The 15,648-nt window shown below is 47.2% G+C and overlaps 3 protein-coding genes and 2 non-coding genes across 5 annotated transcripts; 3 read left to right on the top strand and 2 right to left on the bottom strand.

Moving 5' to 3' along the window:
• Positions 1-1,362: 1,362 nt before the first annotated feature.
• On the bottom strand, positions 1,363-3,350 carry LOC148169312 (uncharacterized). The gene is made up of 5 exons (XM_088043611.1): positions 3,316-3,350; positions 3,038-3,116; positions 2,878-2,908; positions 2,764-2,810; positions 1,363-2,196 (listed from the first exon to the last, which is right to left on the bottom strand). The coding sequence occupies exons 1-5, from the start codon at positions 3,348-3,350 to the stop codon at positions 1,363-1,365; spliced, it is 1,026 nt and encodes a 341-aa protein (XP_087899737.1).
• A 673-nt stretch (positions 3,351-4,023) lies between these two features.
• Positions 4,024-4,142, top strand: LOC148169311 (5S ribosomal RNA). The gene has a single exon (XR_015770675.1). It is a non-coding gene; the product is annotated as a 5S ribosomal RNA (ribosomal RNA).
• Positions 4,143-8,715: 4,573 nt separating this feature from the next.
• On the top strand, positions 8,716-9,574 carry LOC148169310 (histone H2A-like). Its single transcript, XM_088043604.1, has 5 exons — positions 8,716-8,766; positions 8,820-8,842; positions 8,886-8,991; positions 9,055-9,152; positions 9,211-9,574. The coding sequence occupies exons 1-5, from the start codon at positions 8,716-8,718 to the stop codon at positions 9,572-9,574; spliced, it is 642 nt and encodes a 213-aa protein (XP_087899730.1).
• A 3,294-nt stretch (positions 9,575-12,868) lies between these two features.
• Positions 12,869-14,856, bottom strand: LOC148169309 (uncharacterized). Its single transcript, XM_088043601.1, has 5 exons — positions 14,822-14,856; positions 14,544-14,622; positions 14,384-14,414; positions 14,270-14,316; positions 12,869-13,702 (listed from the first exon to the last, which is right to left on the bottom strand). The coding sequence occupies exons 1-5, from the start codon at positions 14,854-14,856 to the stop codon at positions 12,869-12,871; spliced, it is 1,026 nt and encodes a 341-aa protein (XP_087899727.1).
• A 673-nt stretch (positions 14,857-15,529) lies between these two features.
• LOC148169308 (5S ribosomal RNA) lies at positions 15,530-15,648 on the top strand. The gene has a single exon (XR_015770674.1). It is a non-coding gene; the product is annotated as a 5S ribosomal RNA (ribosomal RNA).

Genomic DNA, 15,648 nt, shown 5'->3' with positions numbered 1-15,648 from the left:
TTTACCCAATCCTTTGCCACCTTTACCACGACCGGTCATCTTGATAAAATTAGGAAATTCTTCGTACAAAACGACGTAGCTTCGACCAAGTTCGTTATGGAACTACCGTCAAAATTTCATTCTAGGAGACTATTTATAAGTTACGGCAGCTCCATCTCGCGTTAAAAACGAATCCACCAATGGCGTCGCCGTATGACTCATCGAGTTTATAAAACGGCCGTTCGAGCGACGCAAATTTTCAGTTGACTTTCGAACGTTCGTACGTACGGTCGGTCGGTCAGGTCAGTCGAAGCTACTACGTTAATTGATAAGTTTCAATTCATCCAAGATGGCGAGAACTAAACAGACGGCTCGTAAATCCACCGGTGGCAAGGCACCTAGGAAACAGTTGGCCACGAAGGCGGCCAGAAAAAGCGCTCCCGCGACAGGAGGTGTCAAGAAACCTCACCGTTACAGGCCCGGCACGGTCGCCCTTCGTGAGATTCGTCGTTATCAAAAGAGCACTGAACTTTTGATCCGCAAGCTGCCTTTCCAACGTCTCGTCCGAGAGATCGCCCAAGATTTCAAGACCGATCTCCGTTTCCAAAGTTCGGCCGTGATGGCACTTCAAGAAGCCAGCGAGGCGTACCTCGTCGGCCTCTTCGAAGACACCAACTTGTGCGCCATCCACGCCAAACGTGTCACGATCATGCCGAAAGACATCCAATTGGCGAGACGCATTCGTGGCGAGAGGGCTTAAATTTCATCCGATGACGATTCGACCACCTGGAATTAACAAATTCTTCATCTACGAAGGTGTTAAAAGGAGAAAAAAAAAAAAAAAATCGGTTCTTTTCAGAACCACAATTATTTTCCAACGAATTAAAAATTTATCGTTCGCGCATGCAACTTCTTGAGATAAATATTAAAAAAAAAAAAAAAAAAAAAGTTAGGTTATGTGATTTATTCACAAAACTCGTACTTACATAAAACGATAAACTTTTGTTTTTCTTTTTTTCTTTTTCATTTCATGAAATGTAATAGAAATGTTGCCAAATTATCACCCAGTTTCTTTTAACTGAGACTATTTGAAACAACATTATTATATTAAGTTTATCATTCTTTGTAAAACACTGTTTGGAATATCGAGTTACGAGGCGGGAAAATTATGAATGAAATAAGTATCTCAAGAATGTATGCATTATTTTAAGCGAATCTTTCGTTCGTTTCTTGAAAATAATTGTGGCCCTGAAAAGGGCCATTTATTTGTTGTATCGATGGTGCCCCTACGTCGATATATACGATCGGAGCACGTTCCCGAAACCACCAGGACGTCGTCGTCGTCGCCGTTGAAAAAATTAAATCATCATCGTCGTCGACTTTTCACTTCTTTCTCTTGGGTGAAGCGGTTTTTTTGGCTTTGGCGGTGACGGCTTTCGCCGTTTTCGGTTTTGGCGCTTTAGGTTTCTTCGTTGGACCGGCCTTGTTGGATTTCTTCGCTTTCGATGGGGTCTTGGGTTGTTTGACGGGCGATCTGGAGGCGGCGCTGGCTTTCTTTTCGGGAGCGGACGCAGCCTTTCTCGCCTTCGATACGGCGACGCTCTTCTTTTCGGCGGCAGTTTTCTTAGATTTCGCCGAAGCGGCGGGGGCGGTCATCTTACCGGCCTTAGAGGCGGATCCTTTTTCGGCGGACGTCGGCGCTGACGCGACGGAACGTTTCGCAACGCCCGTCTTTTTGGATTTTGCCGATGACGACGCGGTCGCAGCGGCTGACCTCTTTTTCGTGGCGGACGGAGCCTTAGCTGCACCGGTGACGGCAGAAGCCAACTTGAACGAACCGGAAGCTCCTTTTCCTTTGGTTTGGACCAACGAACCTGAAGCGACGGCTCCCTTAAGGTACTTCTTGATGAAAGGCGCGAATTTTTCCGCGTCGACTTTGTAGTTGGCCGCGACGTATTTCTTGATCGCCTGCAACGAAGAACCGCCGCGTTCCTTCAAACCCTTGATGGCGTTGGTGACCATCTCCGAAGTGGGCGGATGAGAAGGTTTGCTTCTCGGATTTTTGGGCTTTTTCTCTTTCTTCACCGGTGAGGAGCCGGAAGTGGCACCGGCGACCGTCGAAGCTGCTTGATTTTCTACGTCGGCCATATTTTCGTGTTTTTTTTTCTTTTTATTATGGGCAGGTATGTACTTATTCTTCGTGAAAGAACGAATGAACTTTACAGAACGAATTGGGCGCCAAAGTCAAAGTGTTGGCGCGTTCGAAAACGCGCGGACCGCGGACTAAACGAGAGCCTTCTCGTCAAGTTAGAAAATTCAGTGGGCCTCGAATCCAGCTTTCGCGTGATGGCATCGTTCTCTTTACGCGAAGATCACCGCCTCCGGGTGCGGGAACGTGAGCGATTCGGTCGGCGATGGCCTCCTGGATTACCTCAAGTTTTCCCGGACGACCAGCCGACCTCCAAAAGCGAACGGGGACCGATCGAACGTCGACTCGAACAAAGACCTTCCGAAACAAGGAGATGACATCCAAGTTCGACGTAGACGTTACGCGTTTTCCACGAATAACAGGAAAGTTACGCTTTCGACCAGACAAACTTGGAACCATCCTCTACAAGTTTCACGAACGAAACGGTCGAAAAGTACGTGCGATGTTATCGAAAATCGCCTCGCAAAGAGACGCAGCACGGATCGGAACGACGACCGACGAACGTGCAGAGTGTAGGAAAAAAATTCCCAAAAGGTCGAAGATGACGTCCGAAGAGGTCGAATTTTTTCAAGAACGAAGATAAAACCGTCCCCTTTCGTGTGAGTTGATTTTTGAAAACGATCTTGACGAACAAGTCGGAAAAAAAACGACGTCAATTTCGGACTCGACCATGAGAAACGAATTTATACGACGAACGGACTTTTTCAACGACTTTTTCCGCTAAATCGGCATTTTTTTCTCAAAAATGACCTCACACGACAAAATCCGATCATCGAAGCTTGACCGAAAACAGTTTTGACGGCGAAATTCTCGTCAATATAACGAAAATAAAGAGAAAATCAGACAAACGACCGTCGAACATCGAGCGACGGGAACGGACGAGATTTTTAATTTTTCTCGGCAATTCATTTCGAAAGAAGCAATTTCTCTCGAAGAAACCATTTTATTATCCAAGAAAAAATACCCAAACACCACAAACCAAAAAAAATACGAAAATCTTGCATTGTTTGCATTTTACCGACACTCCAAACAAAACTACGTCGATGTCGGCGGATTTTCGGTCGGTCGTCGGTCGACAGAAATCGAACGAAATTTTCATTCGTTCTTGACAAAAACGAAAAACATACAAATTCACAAAACATTCCCTCTCAATCGTCGACATTTCGAGTAGAAACGACGTACGACGAACGTTTTTAAATGAAATATGTACTCACTTAAACGTTCTTGTTTAAACGTGACGACGACGACACTTTCGACAACACATCACTATGAATCGAACGTCAGAAAAAGAATGAATCGAAAACAAATCATGAAACAACAACACCTCGCCTCGCCCGACCAGAGTGGTGGGAATTTCGATGAATGAACGGACAAAGAAACCGACCCTGTTATCAGTTCGCAGAAAGAAAGCAGGTAGCGGCGGCGGCGGCGAACCTTCAACCGTACTATTACGGTCAGTTCATGAATTAACCCCGTTCGGGGTTCATTTATCTACGGTCTGTGTCGGCGTTTACATCAAGTGGGTGCCGTTTTCATCTAAGCAAGTAAGTAAAATCAATTTTAAATCAAATTTTAAATTACGTTAATCGCAAGTGATTCGTACAGATCATCGTCAAACGAACAATTTGACGCCTGATACGACGAGTTCTTTCTCGTCATTTCGTCGCAAAAAAAAATACTAGAAAAGCCACTCGCAAAAAAGAAAAAATTTAATTTCTTCTTTTAAATCTTGTATATTTTCTGAAATGCGTACCATCGAAGACTGTCACATTCAAACGATAGAACAATCACAAAAAATCGTCAACGACGACCTACCATATTGGAAAATTTTACCAGGCAACGGCCATACCACGTTGAATGCACCGCTTCTCGTCTGATCAGCGAAGTTAAGCAACGTCGGGCGCGGTCAGTACTTGGATGGGTGACCGCTTGGGAACACCGCGTGCCGTTGTCTCTCCTCTTTTCTTTTTTAATTAACATTTCTGATGTCAAACTTTTTTTAAATATATATATATTTTTTTTTTTTCCATCGTCGTTTATATTCTCTCTGAGGAACTTATAGTTTATTAAGACAAAAATTTTTAATTCGTTCGAGTTGAATTTGTGGTTCTGAAAAGAACCGATTTTTTTTTTTTGTTGTTTTTCCAACCAACTTCCAAGCTGCTCGAGGAGGATTTTTACTTTGAACTGGTGTATTTGGTGACGGCCTTGGTTCCTTCAGAAACGGCGTGCTTCGCCAATTCACCGGGCAAAAGAAGACGCACCGCCGTCTGGATCTCCCTGCTGGTTATGGTCGAACGTTTGTTGTAATGAGCGAGACGACTCGCTTCGGCGGCTATACGTTGGAAGATGTCGTTCACGAAACTGTTCATGATAGACATAGCCTTGCTGGAGATACCGGTATCGGGATGGACCTGCTTCAACACCTTGTAAATGTAGATGGCGTAACTCTCCTTCCTCCTGCGCTTCTTTTTCTTGTCGCTCTTCGAGATGTTCTTTTGAGCTTTTCCGGCCTTCTTGGCCGCCTTACCGCTGGTCTTGGGTGGCATTATACTTTTATTTTTCTGGTCGTAGAGTTATAAAAACGTTTAAAAAAACAGAGAAAACGAGACAGACACGACGTGCACGTTACGACGAGTATACTCGATCTAAAACGCCGCACACCTAAAATCCCTCTATTTATAACGAGCGAGCGTCAAACAGACGCTCCACCTTAGTTCGTCGTTCGACCATTGCCTTAACGAGATGGCGCTGTACCGACCATATAAATTTCTAGCCTTCCACGCTTTCGGCATTTATTTGAAGCAGTACGTTTGTCCGTGCGCTTCGGAAGAAAGAAGATCTTCCTCCACTCATCCCGACGGTGACGACGCCGAAGCGCCACCGAAGAAAACTCGAGTCCCGCCCATCACAATGTTGGACTCGACCAAATTCCTCTCCGTCCAGAGGAAAGCGAGAACCGCCGGCATCGCGATCCACAAGGCTGCCGCCACCGCTGACGGCGGCATGAGGATCCAGACGGCTTCGTCGGAGGAATTCAGGGGTCTCACTCGACTCCTGGAACAAGAGAAGGTGGAGTACTTCACCTACTCGCTCCCCGAAGCCCGACCGGCAAGAGCCGTCATCAGAGGAGTCCCAGTCGGGATCTCCTCCGAAGAGGTCCTCCAGGACCTGTTGAAGACCGGCATCCCAGCCCTGCGCGCCAGCAGGATGCATCGCCAGGGAAGGAAGCTCCCCCTGGTTCTGGTTGAGGTCCCAGCCAACCAGACGGAGAACATCCACCGCGTGACCAGGATGTTCGAGGCCATCTCCGTCAAGGTGGAGAAGCCCCACAAGAAAGAAGCGACGAGCCAGTGCCACCGCTGCCAACGCTTCCACCACTCACAGACGCACTGCACTGCCAAGCCGCGCTGCGTGAAGTGTGCAGGCGAACATCGTTCTGGGGAATGCCAGAAACCCAGAACCGCCCCCGCCAAGTGCGCAAACTGTAGTGGCACTCACACTGCCAACTACAAGGGGTGCACAAAGTTCCCTAAACCAGCGAGGAACCCCCCGACACCGAAGAGGACGCAAGCAGCCGCCGCTCCCCGGACCACCGCCGCAGCTCCCAGGACCGCCACCGCCGCTCCCAGGACCGCCGCCCCCAGAACCCCCGCCGCCCCCGGAACCATCTCATGGGCCGAGATGGTCAAAGGAGGAACTCCGGCGAAGAAGCAAGAAGTGAACTTCGCCCTCCAGAAGAACCAACTCCTGGAGGCCATCACTCAAGCCAAAGACACAAAGGATCTCGCCAGGAAACTGGCAGCGTTTGTATCGCTCCTGTGCTAAATGGGTAGTTCCTCATTAACTCCCTCTTCCCTACAGATTGCGTTCTGGAACGCCAACGGACTCCGGCAAGCTCGTAATGAGCTTGAGGAATTCATGGACCGACTTGAAGTGGACATCGTACTTCTGTGCGAGACGAGGCTTCAAGAGGCGTCCCGGGACCCAAAAATTCCTGGATTCACACTTCATCGATCCGATAGGCCGAATGGACGTGGAGGTGGCACCGCCATCTACGTGAGAAGCGCCATCAAGCACAACGCTGCGAACGTCCCAGATCTCCAGCATCTGGAAGCGACGACCGTCACGATCTCGACCACCAGGGGACCCCTCCGGCTTGTAGCTTGCTACAACCCACCGGGGCACAACACCCGGCTCCTCGAAGCTGACCTTCTGGCCATCATGGACGGCAACACTCCAGTCATCGCTGCTGGCGACTTCAACGCCAAGCACAACAACTGGGGCAGCCGAACCAACAACCAAAATGGCCTCACTCTCGACGTTCTTCTGCAACGACACCCCGACATCGGAGTTCGTGCGCCGGTTCAACCGACGTACCACAACTACCGAACTGGGCTTCCCGACACTCTTGACATCGCCATCGTCAAGAACGTGCGCCACCAGATTGAGCTGACGACAATCGACGAACTTTCTTCGGATCACAGCCCCGTTCTGATGCAAATCGGTAACGAGGCAAACGAACCAGAAGTCGTCACCACGTCAACAGTGAACTGGATGGATTTCATCGCCCACGCGGAGAATGAGTTCAGAGAATTCCCCGAGATCGAACATCAAGGTCAAATCGAGGCAGCAGTCGAAGAATTCGAGAGACGGATTCAAGCCGCCATCGCCCAATCCACCACGACTTCCTCCCGGCCGCCAACCAAACGGCGCACGATTCCCCAAAGAATCGTGGACATGATCAGGGAGAAAAACCGTGCCAGAAGAATCGCAAGGAGAAGCGGCCTCGCCGTGGACCGAACGATTGCGAACCGTCTCCAGCGAGAGATCACGATCGACCTCCAGGAGTTCAGAAATGAACAATGGGAGGAGAAACTCGAGTCTCTCACCACGGAAGACAACTCGATCTGGAGGATGACCAGGGCACTTCGCAGCAGCAAGAAACCGCTCCCTCCCATCCACGGAAGAAATGGAATCGTCTACACCGACGAGGAAAAGGCGGCGGCGTTTGCAGACAGCTTGGAACTGCAATGCAGAACCAACCTGGAAAACGCCGACGACGACCATCTCGACCACGTGGAAAGCCACGTCCGGGAAATCATCGATGAAGATCCCGAAATTCCCATCCCACCCACTTCTCCTGAAGAAATCCGACTCCTAATCCGGGGACTTCGACCCAGAAAAGCACCAGGTCCTGATAACATCACCAACAGGATCCTGAAACACCTGCCAGATAACACGGTTGTATCGTTAGCGAACATTTGTAATGCCGCATTCAAATTTCGTTATTTTCCAGATCGTTGGAAGTGCGCAACGGTGATCTTCATTCCGAAACCGGGCAAGGACCACAAATTTCCGCAAAACCACCGACCCATCAGCCTGCTGTCCGCAGTTGGCAAGGTCGCGGAAAAACTCATCCACTCCCGACTGGCGAAAATCGTCAAAGATTTCCACATCCTGCCAGATGAGCAATTTGGCTTCCGTCCAAAACACTCCACCTCCGATCAGCTGCTAAGAGTCGTAGAATACGCCGCCACCGGGATCGAGCGCAAGCAAGTGACTGGTGCAGTCTTTCTCGACGTCTCCAAAGCCTTCGACACCGTTTGGCACGATGGACTTGTCTACAAGCTCCACACCAACGGCGTTCCGCTGGCGATGGTGCAGCTGGTCCACTCCTTCCTCCAGGACAGAAAATTTCGGTCACGCATCGGCAATTCTCTCTCCGAACTCCACGACATCGAGGCCGGGGTCCCTCAAGGCTCCGCCCTCTCCCCTCTCCTGTACGCGGTGTACACCGCGGACATCCCCAGGACCCAGAGGACATCGTTGGCCGTCTACGCAGATGACACAGCGATTCTCGCCCGCTCGAAGCAACCGCTGCTGGCAACCCGATACCTTCAGGAAGCCGTCAGCCGCCTCGAAGACTGGTGCAAGCTCTGGCTGATCGACGTCAACCCCGAAAAGAGCACAGCGCTCTTAGTGACGCGACGTAGAGTTCAGCCAGAGGGTGAGATCGAGATGTTCAACAGAGTCATCCCCTGGAGAGACAGGGTGAAGTACCTGGGTGTCATCATCGACCAAAAGCTCGACTTCCGCCATCACCTTGACTACGCCGTAGACAAGGGGAAGATGGCCATAGGAATGCTCCACTCGCTCATCTGCAGACGCAGCAAGATGTCAACCAACAACAAACTCCTGCTGTTCCGAACCATCATCCGTCCGACCATCACCTACGCATCGGTCGCCTGGGCGCACGCTCCCTCGCGCACCAACATGCTTCGGCTGGAGGTCCTCCAAAACCGATTCCTCCGACAGGCCTTCAACGCCCCATGGTTCGTCCGCAACGCCCAACTCCACCGGGAAGCAGATCTCCCCCTCATGGGGGAGTTTCTCTACGACATTGCGGTCCGGTCCTTCAGGAAAGCTGAAGATCACCCCAACCCACTCGTCCGACTCGCCATCGATTACGATGAAGAAGGTCCCCCCAGATGCAAGCGGCCCAAGATGGCGCTGCTTAGAAGGTGATGGGAGAAGAAATCCACACCACCGCACCTTCCGACGAGCCCCCCAATTTGGTTTGAGCGTACCTTTTCGTCTTGCGCTTTGCGCAAATTTTCTTGCATGTTAGTTTCTAACGCACGCCAAGACACTGTGAAAGTCAGTCCTCAGCTTCTCTGAGCACCGCCTCCCACAGAAGTCTCTCCCCTGCTTTGCATGGTAACCCGCAGACCTTGTTTTTTCCCCGCGTCCGCGTCGCGAAAAACAAAACCCGCCTGCTGGGAATCGGCTTCTTCTGCGAAGTAGTCAAATTCCACTAGGTGAAGTCTTGAATCACTGAGAAAGAACCCTCTGTTCTCTCTCAGGCCTTCCGACTAGAATATAAGGGTAGCAAAAGCTACCCGCACATTCTCATTCCGCCCGATATATATATATATCCGTGCGCTTCGTGTCGTCAGTCGCAGTAGGTGTGGTGTTTTGGCTGTTTAACGTAATACAACAAACAACAACATGTCCGGAAGAGGAAAAGGCGGTAAAGTGAAGGGAAAGGCGAAGTCTCGTTCCAGTCGTGCCGGACTTCAGTTCCCCGTCGGCAGAATTCATCGTCTTCTGCGTAAAGGAAACTACGCCGAAAGAGTGGGTGCAGGTGCTCCCGTTTATTTGGCAGCCGTTATGGAATATCTCGCCGCTGAAGTACTCGAATTGGCAGGAAACGCCGCCAGAGATAACAAGAAAACACGTATCATTCCGAGACATCTTCAATTGGCCATAAGGAACGACGAGGAGTTAAACAAGCTCCTTTCCGGCGTGACCATCGCCCAAGGCGGTGTCTTGCCTAACATCCAGGCGGTTTTGTTGCCAAAGAAGACCGAAAAGAAGCCTTAAATTTAATTCGTTCGTCGTCGTCTTCTCAAACGAAAAACAAAAACTTGTATAAAAGACCATCTTCACATCGGCCCTTCTCAGGGCCAAAAATTCAACTCGAACGAATTGATTTTTTCGCCAAAAAAAAAAAAACCAACAACCTACCTATGAGAATCATGTTAATAGTTATTTACAGTCGCGTGTGGTAACTTACATTTTACAGCGCGAAATCAGTTTGAAGCACGACGGCGTAGCCCCGGAGTGCTTTAATCATTGAGCTCTGTAAAATGGTCAACGCACAAGAGTTGTATTAAACTTTTTGGCCGTAAAATTTTAATTTAAATAATTGGATTTTTCAAAATTTATGGGAACTGTCACATCTGACATTTGTAAATTTCATCATCTGTCAATTCTGTCAATTTTGTAGTTGGTGCACAAAAAGTACACAAGATGGCGCTGTATAAAAAACGTTTTAATATTACTTAAAAAATAGAAATATTGTCTTAATTGAGATAATAATTTAGGTAGATTCCACTTTGGTGATCAATCTTCATTATGGGTAAAGTGATTTTAATTTATAAACGCATGTGAAGAGCAGACGATTTGGGCAATTTTTTTACAGCACGGCGTGTGTAAACGTCCAGGGCGCTTGTAAATCTAGTGTTTCCGAAGCTGTCAATTGAATGTTAATTTGACGTTTACAATTCATGAGACCAAAAAAGTCTTTTCGATTTCACTTAGCCAAACGTCGTTAGATTTAATAAAACAAACGCATAAATATCGGAATTTCTGTTACTTTTTTTTTTTTTTGATCGAAAGAAAACCTGATAATTTATTCATACTGATTTATCGAAAATGATCCATTTTAAGAAGTTAAATCGATTAATTAATTAATTCATTATACGAGCGCAGACTGAACGGAAAATTTTCGATTGCGTTCAACCAAGAAAGATGATTTTTACGACTTTTTATCGTAATTTTTAGAAAATTTCAACGCCCGACGAAAGCACGAACTCGACAAAACTATCTATTGATTATTTAATTCAAGAAACATTCCGATTCGTCGTAAATTTTTGCACATTTCCCACATGAAACTGTTAAGAACGCATGCATGCATACAGACACCGATGGTTGCCTATACGTGCTCTCCGTCTCGAACATCCTAATACAATCAATCGTTTTATTTTGTGACGTAGGCGGCTATGAGATTTTGTTTCAAGTCACGTCTGAGAGTAACTTCTACCCCACATTTGACATAACCTCAAATTTACTCATCATGGCAAAAACATTCTTTTTTGAAACCTCAAGCTATTTTAGTGTCTTAATGACCGACTGGATGTAACGATCGTCATTTGATGAGAGGATTTATTTATTACTTGTCAAAGTTTTTCGCTTTTTCCAGGTTCTAACCTAAAACTGTCAAAATTGTCAAGGCCACCTGGATCACAAATTAAAATGATCACTCCGTACGTTTTTTTTTTTTTTTTTATTATTATTATTTCGAATTAAAGACAAAACACATATGAGCAACATATTTAATTCGCTTGATTTATTTTGTGGTTCTGAAAAGAACCGTTTTTTTTTTGTTTGCCTGCGGGGGGGGGGGGTTGTTGTTATTCCTCTGAGGGTGCGGATATACACGTCATAAAATGATAAAATTAACCGCCGAAACCGTAAAGGGTACGACCTTGACGTTTCAGGGCGTAGACGACGTCCATGGCGGTGACGGTCTTACGTTTTGCGTGTTCGGTGTAAGTTACGGCGTCACGGATGACGTTCTCGAGGAAGACCTTCAACACACCTCTGGTTTCTTCGTAGATGAGACCGGAAATACGTTTCACACCACCACGACGAGCCAATCTTCTGATCGCCGGTTTCGTTATACCTTGGATGTTATCGCGGAGAACTTTGCGATGACGTTTGGCGCCACCTTTACCCAATCCTTTGCCACCTTTACCACGACCGGTCATCTTGATAAAATTAGGAAATTCTTCGTACAAAACGACGTAGCTTCGACCAAGTTCGTTATGGAACTACCGTCAAAATTTCATTCTAGGAGACTATTTATAAGTTACGGCAGCTCCACCTCGCGTTAAAAACGAATCCACCAATGGCGTCGCCGTATGACTCATCGAGTTTATAAAACGGCCGTTCAAGCGACGCAAATTTTCAGTTGACTTTCGAACGTTCGTACGTACGGTCGGTCGGTCAGGTCAGTTGTCGAAGCTACTACTACTACTACGTTAATTGATAAGTTTCAATTTCAATTCATCCAAGATGGCGAGAACTAAACAGACGGCTCGTAAATCCACCGGTGGCAAGGCACCTAGGAAACAGTTGGCCACGAAGGCGGCCAGAAAAAGCGCTCCCGCGACAGGAGGTGTCAAGAAACCTCACCGTTACAGGCCCGGCACGGTCGCCCTTCGTGAGATTCGTCGTTATCAAAAGAGCACTGAACTTTTGATCCGCAAGCTGCCTTTCCAACGTCTCGTCCGAGAGATCGCCCAAGATTTCAAGACCGATCTCCGTTTCCAAAGTTCGGCCGTGATGGCACTTCAAGAAGCCAGCGAGGCGTACCTCGTCGGCCTCTTCGAAGACACCAACTTGTGCGCCATCCACGCCAAACGTGTCACGATCATGCCGAAAGACATCCAATTGGCGAGACGCATTCGTGGCGAGAGGGCTTAAATTTCATCCGATGACGATTCGACCACCTGGAATTAACAAATTCTTCATCTACGAAGGTGTTAAAAGGAGAAAAAAAAAAAAAAATCGGTTCTTTTCAGAACCACAATTATTTTCCAACGAATTAAAAATTTATCGTTCGCGCATGCAACTTCTTGAGATAAATATTAAAAAAAAAAAAAAAAAAAAGTTAGGTTATGTGATTTATTCACAAAACTCGTACTTACATAAAACGATAAACTTTTGTTTTTCTTTTTTTCTTTTTCATTTCATGAAATGTAATAGAAATGTTGCCAAATTATCACCCAGTTTCTTTTAACTGAGACTATTTGAAACAACATTATTATATTAAGTTTATCATTCTTTGTAAAACACTGTTTGGAATATCGAGTTACGAGGCGGGAAAATTATGAATGAAATAAGTATCTCAAGAATGTATGCATTATTTTAAGCGAATCTTTCGTTCGTTTCTTGAAAATAATTGTGGCCCTGAAAAGGGCCATTTATTTGTTGTATCGATGGTGCCCCTACGTCGATATATACGATCGGAGCACGTTCCCGAAACCACCAGGACGTCGTCGTCGTCGTCGCCGTTGAAAAAATTAAATCATCATCGTCGTCGTCGACTTTTCACTTCTTTCTCTTGGGTGAAGCGGTTTTTTTGGCTTTGGCGGTGACGGCTTTCGCCGTTTTCGGTTTTGGCGCTTTAGGTTTCTTCGTTGGACCGGCCTTGTTGGATTTCTTCGCTTTCGATGGGGTCTTGGGTTGTTTGACGGGCGATCTGGAGGCGGCGCTGGCTTTCTTTTCGGGAGCGGACGCAGCCTTTCTCGCCTTCGATACGGCGACGCTCTTCTTTTCGGCGGCAGTTTTCTTAGATTTCGCCGAAGCGGCGGGGGCGGTCTTCTTACCGGCCTTAGAGGCGGATCCTTTTTCGGCGGACGTCGGCGCTGACGCGACGGAACGTTTCGCAACGCCCGTCTTTTTGGATTTTGCCGATGACGACGCGGTCGCAGCGGTTGACCTCTTTTTCGTGGCGGACGGAGCCTTAGCTGCACCGGTGACGGCAGAAGCCAACTTGAACGAACCGGAAGCTCCTTTTCCTTTGGTTTGGACCAACGAACCTGAAGCGACGGCCCCCTTAAGGTACTTCTTGATGAAAGGCGCGAATTTTTCCGCGTCGACTTTGTAGTTGGCCGCGACGTATTTCTTGATCGCCTGCAACGAAGAACCGCCGCGTTCCTTCAAACCCTTGATGGCGTTGGTGACCATCTCCGAAGTGGGCGGATGAGAAGGTTTGCTTCTCGGATTTTTGGGCTTTTTCTCTTTCTTCACCGGTGAGGAGCCGGAAGTGGCACCGGCGACCGTCGAAGCTGCTTGATTTTCTACGTCGGCCATATTTTCGTGTTTTTTTTTCTTTTTATTATGGGCAGGTATGTACTTATTCTTCGTGAAAGAACGAATGAACTTTACAGAACGAATTGGGCGCCAAAGTCAAAGTGTTGGCGCGTTCGAAAACGCGCGGACCGCGGACTAAACGAGAGCCTTCTCGTCAAGTTAGAAAATTCAGTGGGCCTCGAATCCAGCTTTCGCGTGATGGCATCGTTCTCTTTACGCGAAGATCACCGCCTCCGGGTGCGGGAACGTGAGCGATTCGGTCGGCGATGGCCTCCTGGATTACCTCAAGTTTTCCCGGACGACCAGCCGACCTCCAAAAGCGAACGGGGACCGATCGAACGTCGACTCGAACAAAGACCTTCCGAAACAAGGAGATGACATCCAAGTTCGACGTAGACGTTACGCGTTTTCCACGAATAACAGGAAAGTTACGCTTTCGACCAGACAAACTTGGAACCATCCTCTACAAGTTTCACGAACGAAACGGTCGAAAAGTACGTGCGATGTTATCGAAAATCGCCTCGCAAAGAGACGCAGCACGGATCGGAGCGACGACCGACGAACATGCAGAGTGTAGGAAAAAAATTCCCAAAAGGTCGAAGATGACGTCCGAAGAGGTCGAATTTTTTCAAGAACGAAGATAAAACCGTCCCCTTTCGTGTGAGTTGATTTTTGAAAACGATCTTGACGAACAAGTCGGAAAAAAAACGACGTCAATTTCGGACTCGACCATGAGAAACGAATTTATACGACGAACGGACTTTTTCAACGACTTTTTCCGCTAAATCGGCATTTTTTTCTCAAAAATGACCTCACACGACAAAATCCGATCATCGAAGCTTGACCGAAAACAGTTTTGACGGCGAAATTCTCGTCAATTTAACGAAAATAAAGAGAAAATCAGACAGACGACCGTCGAACATCGAGCGACGGGAACGGACGAGATTTTTAATTTTTCTCGGCAATTCATTTCGAAAGAAGCAATTTCTCTCGAAGAAACCATTTTATTATCCAAGAAAAAATACCCAAACACCACAAACCAAAAAAAATACGAAAATCTTGCATTGTTTGCATTTTACCGACACTCCAAACAAAACTACGTCGATGTCGGCGGATTTTCGGTCGGTCGTCGGTCGACAGAAATCGAACGAAATTTTCATTCGTTCTTGACAAAAACGAAAAACATACAAATTCACAAAACATTCCCTCTCAATCGTCGACATTTCGAGTAGAAACGACGTACGACGAACGTTTTTAAATGAAATATGTACTCACTTAAACGTTCTTGTTTAAACGTGACGACGACGACACTTTCGACAACACATCACTATGAATCGAACGTCAGAAAAAGAATGAATCGAAAACAAATCATGAAACAACAACACCTCGCCTCGCCCGACCAGAGTGGTGGGAATTTCGATGAATGAACGGACAAAGAAACCGACCCTGTTATCAGTTCGCAGAAAGAAAGCAGGTAGCGGCGGCGGCGGCGAACCTTCAACCGTACTATTACGGTCAGTTCATGAATTAACCCCGTTCGGGGTTCATTTATCTACGGTCTGTATCGGCGTTTACATCAAGTGGGTGCCGTTTTCATCTAAGCAAGTAAGTAAAATCAATTTTAAATCAAATTATAAATTACGTTAATCGCAAGTGATTCGTACAGATCGTCAAACGAACAACAATTTGACGGCTGATACGACGAGTTCTTTCTCGTCATTTCGTCGCAAAAAAAAATACTAGAAAAGCCACTCGCAAAAAAGAAAAAATTTAATTTCTTCTTTTAAATCTTGTATATTTTCTGAAATGCGTACCATCGAAGACTGTCACATTCAAACGATAGAACAATCACAAAAAATCGTCAACGACGACCTACCATATTGGAAAATTTTACCAGGCAACGGCCATACCACGTTGAATGCACCGCTTCTCGTCTGATCAGCGAAGTTAAGCAACGTCGGGCGCGGTCAGTACTTGGATGGGTGACCGCTTGGGAACACCGCGTGCCGTTGTCT

The sequence above is a fragment of the Gnatocerus cornutus genome, chromosome 8 (assembly GCF_029298725.1).
Source record: "Gnatocerus cornutus isolate USDA-ARS CGAHR chromosome 8, icGnaCorn1.1, whole genome shotgun sequence".
NCBI classification, from domain to species: domain Eukaryota; kingdom Metazoa; phylum Arthropoda; class Insecta; order Coleoptera; family Tenebrionidae; genus Gnatocerus; species Gnatocerus cornutus.
This window is presented reverse-complemented; position numbering and strand designations above follow the sequence as displayed.

What these genes read in the sequence shown, in the direction of transcription:
- LOC148169312 (XM_088043611.1), bottom strand. Translation starts at nt 3,350, where the DNA reads ATGTCGACGATTGAGAGGGAATGTTTTGTGAATTT. An exon ending in TCGCTCGATGTTCGACGGTC is followed by an intron (nt 2,909 to 3,037) that starts GTTTGTCTGATT and finishes ATGCCGATTTAG; the next exon opens with CGGAAAAAGTCGTTGAAAAA. An exon ending in AAGGGGACGGTTTTATCTTC is followed by an intron (nt 2,197 to 2,763) that starts GTTCTTGAAAAA and finishes CGTTCTGTAAAG; the next exon opens with TTCATTCGTTCTTTCACGAA.
- LOC148169310 (XM_088043604.1), top strand. Translation starts at nt 8,716, where the DNA reads ATGGGAGAAGAAATCCACACCACCGCACCTTCCGACGAGCCCCCCAAT. An exon ending in CTAACGCACGCCAAGACACT is followed by an intron (nt 8,843 to 8,885) that starts GTGAAAGTCAGT and finishes CGCCTCCCACAG; the next exon opens with AAGTCTCTCCCCTGCTTTGC. An exon ending in GAATCGGCTTCTTCTGCGAA is followed by an intron (nt 8,992 to 9,054) that starts GTAGTCAAATTC and finishes GTTCTCTCTCAG; the next exon opens with GCCTTCCGACTAGAATATAA.
- LOC148169309 (XM_088043601.1), bottom strand. Translation starts at nt 14,856, where the DNA reads ATGTCGACGATTGAGAGGGAATGTTTTGTGAATTT. An exon ending in AGGGAATGTTTTGTGAATTT is followed by an intron (nt 14,623 to 14,821) that starts GTATGTTTTTCG and finishes GGTTTCTTCGAG; the next exon opens with AGAAATTGCTTCTTTCGAAA. An exon ending in AAGGGGACGGTTTTATCTTC is followed by an intron (nt 13,703 to 14,269) that starts GTTCTTGAAAAA and finishes CGTTCTGTAAAG; the next exon opens with TTCATTCGTTCTTTCACGAA.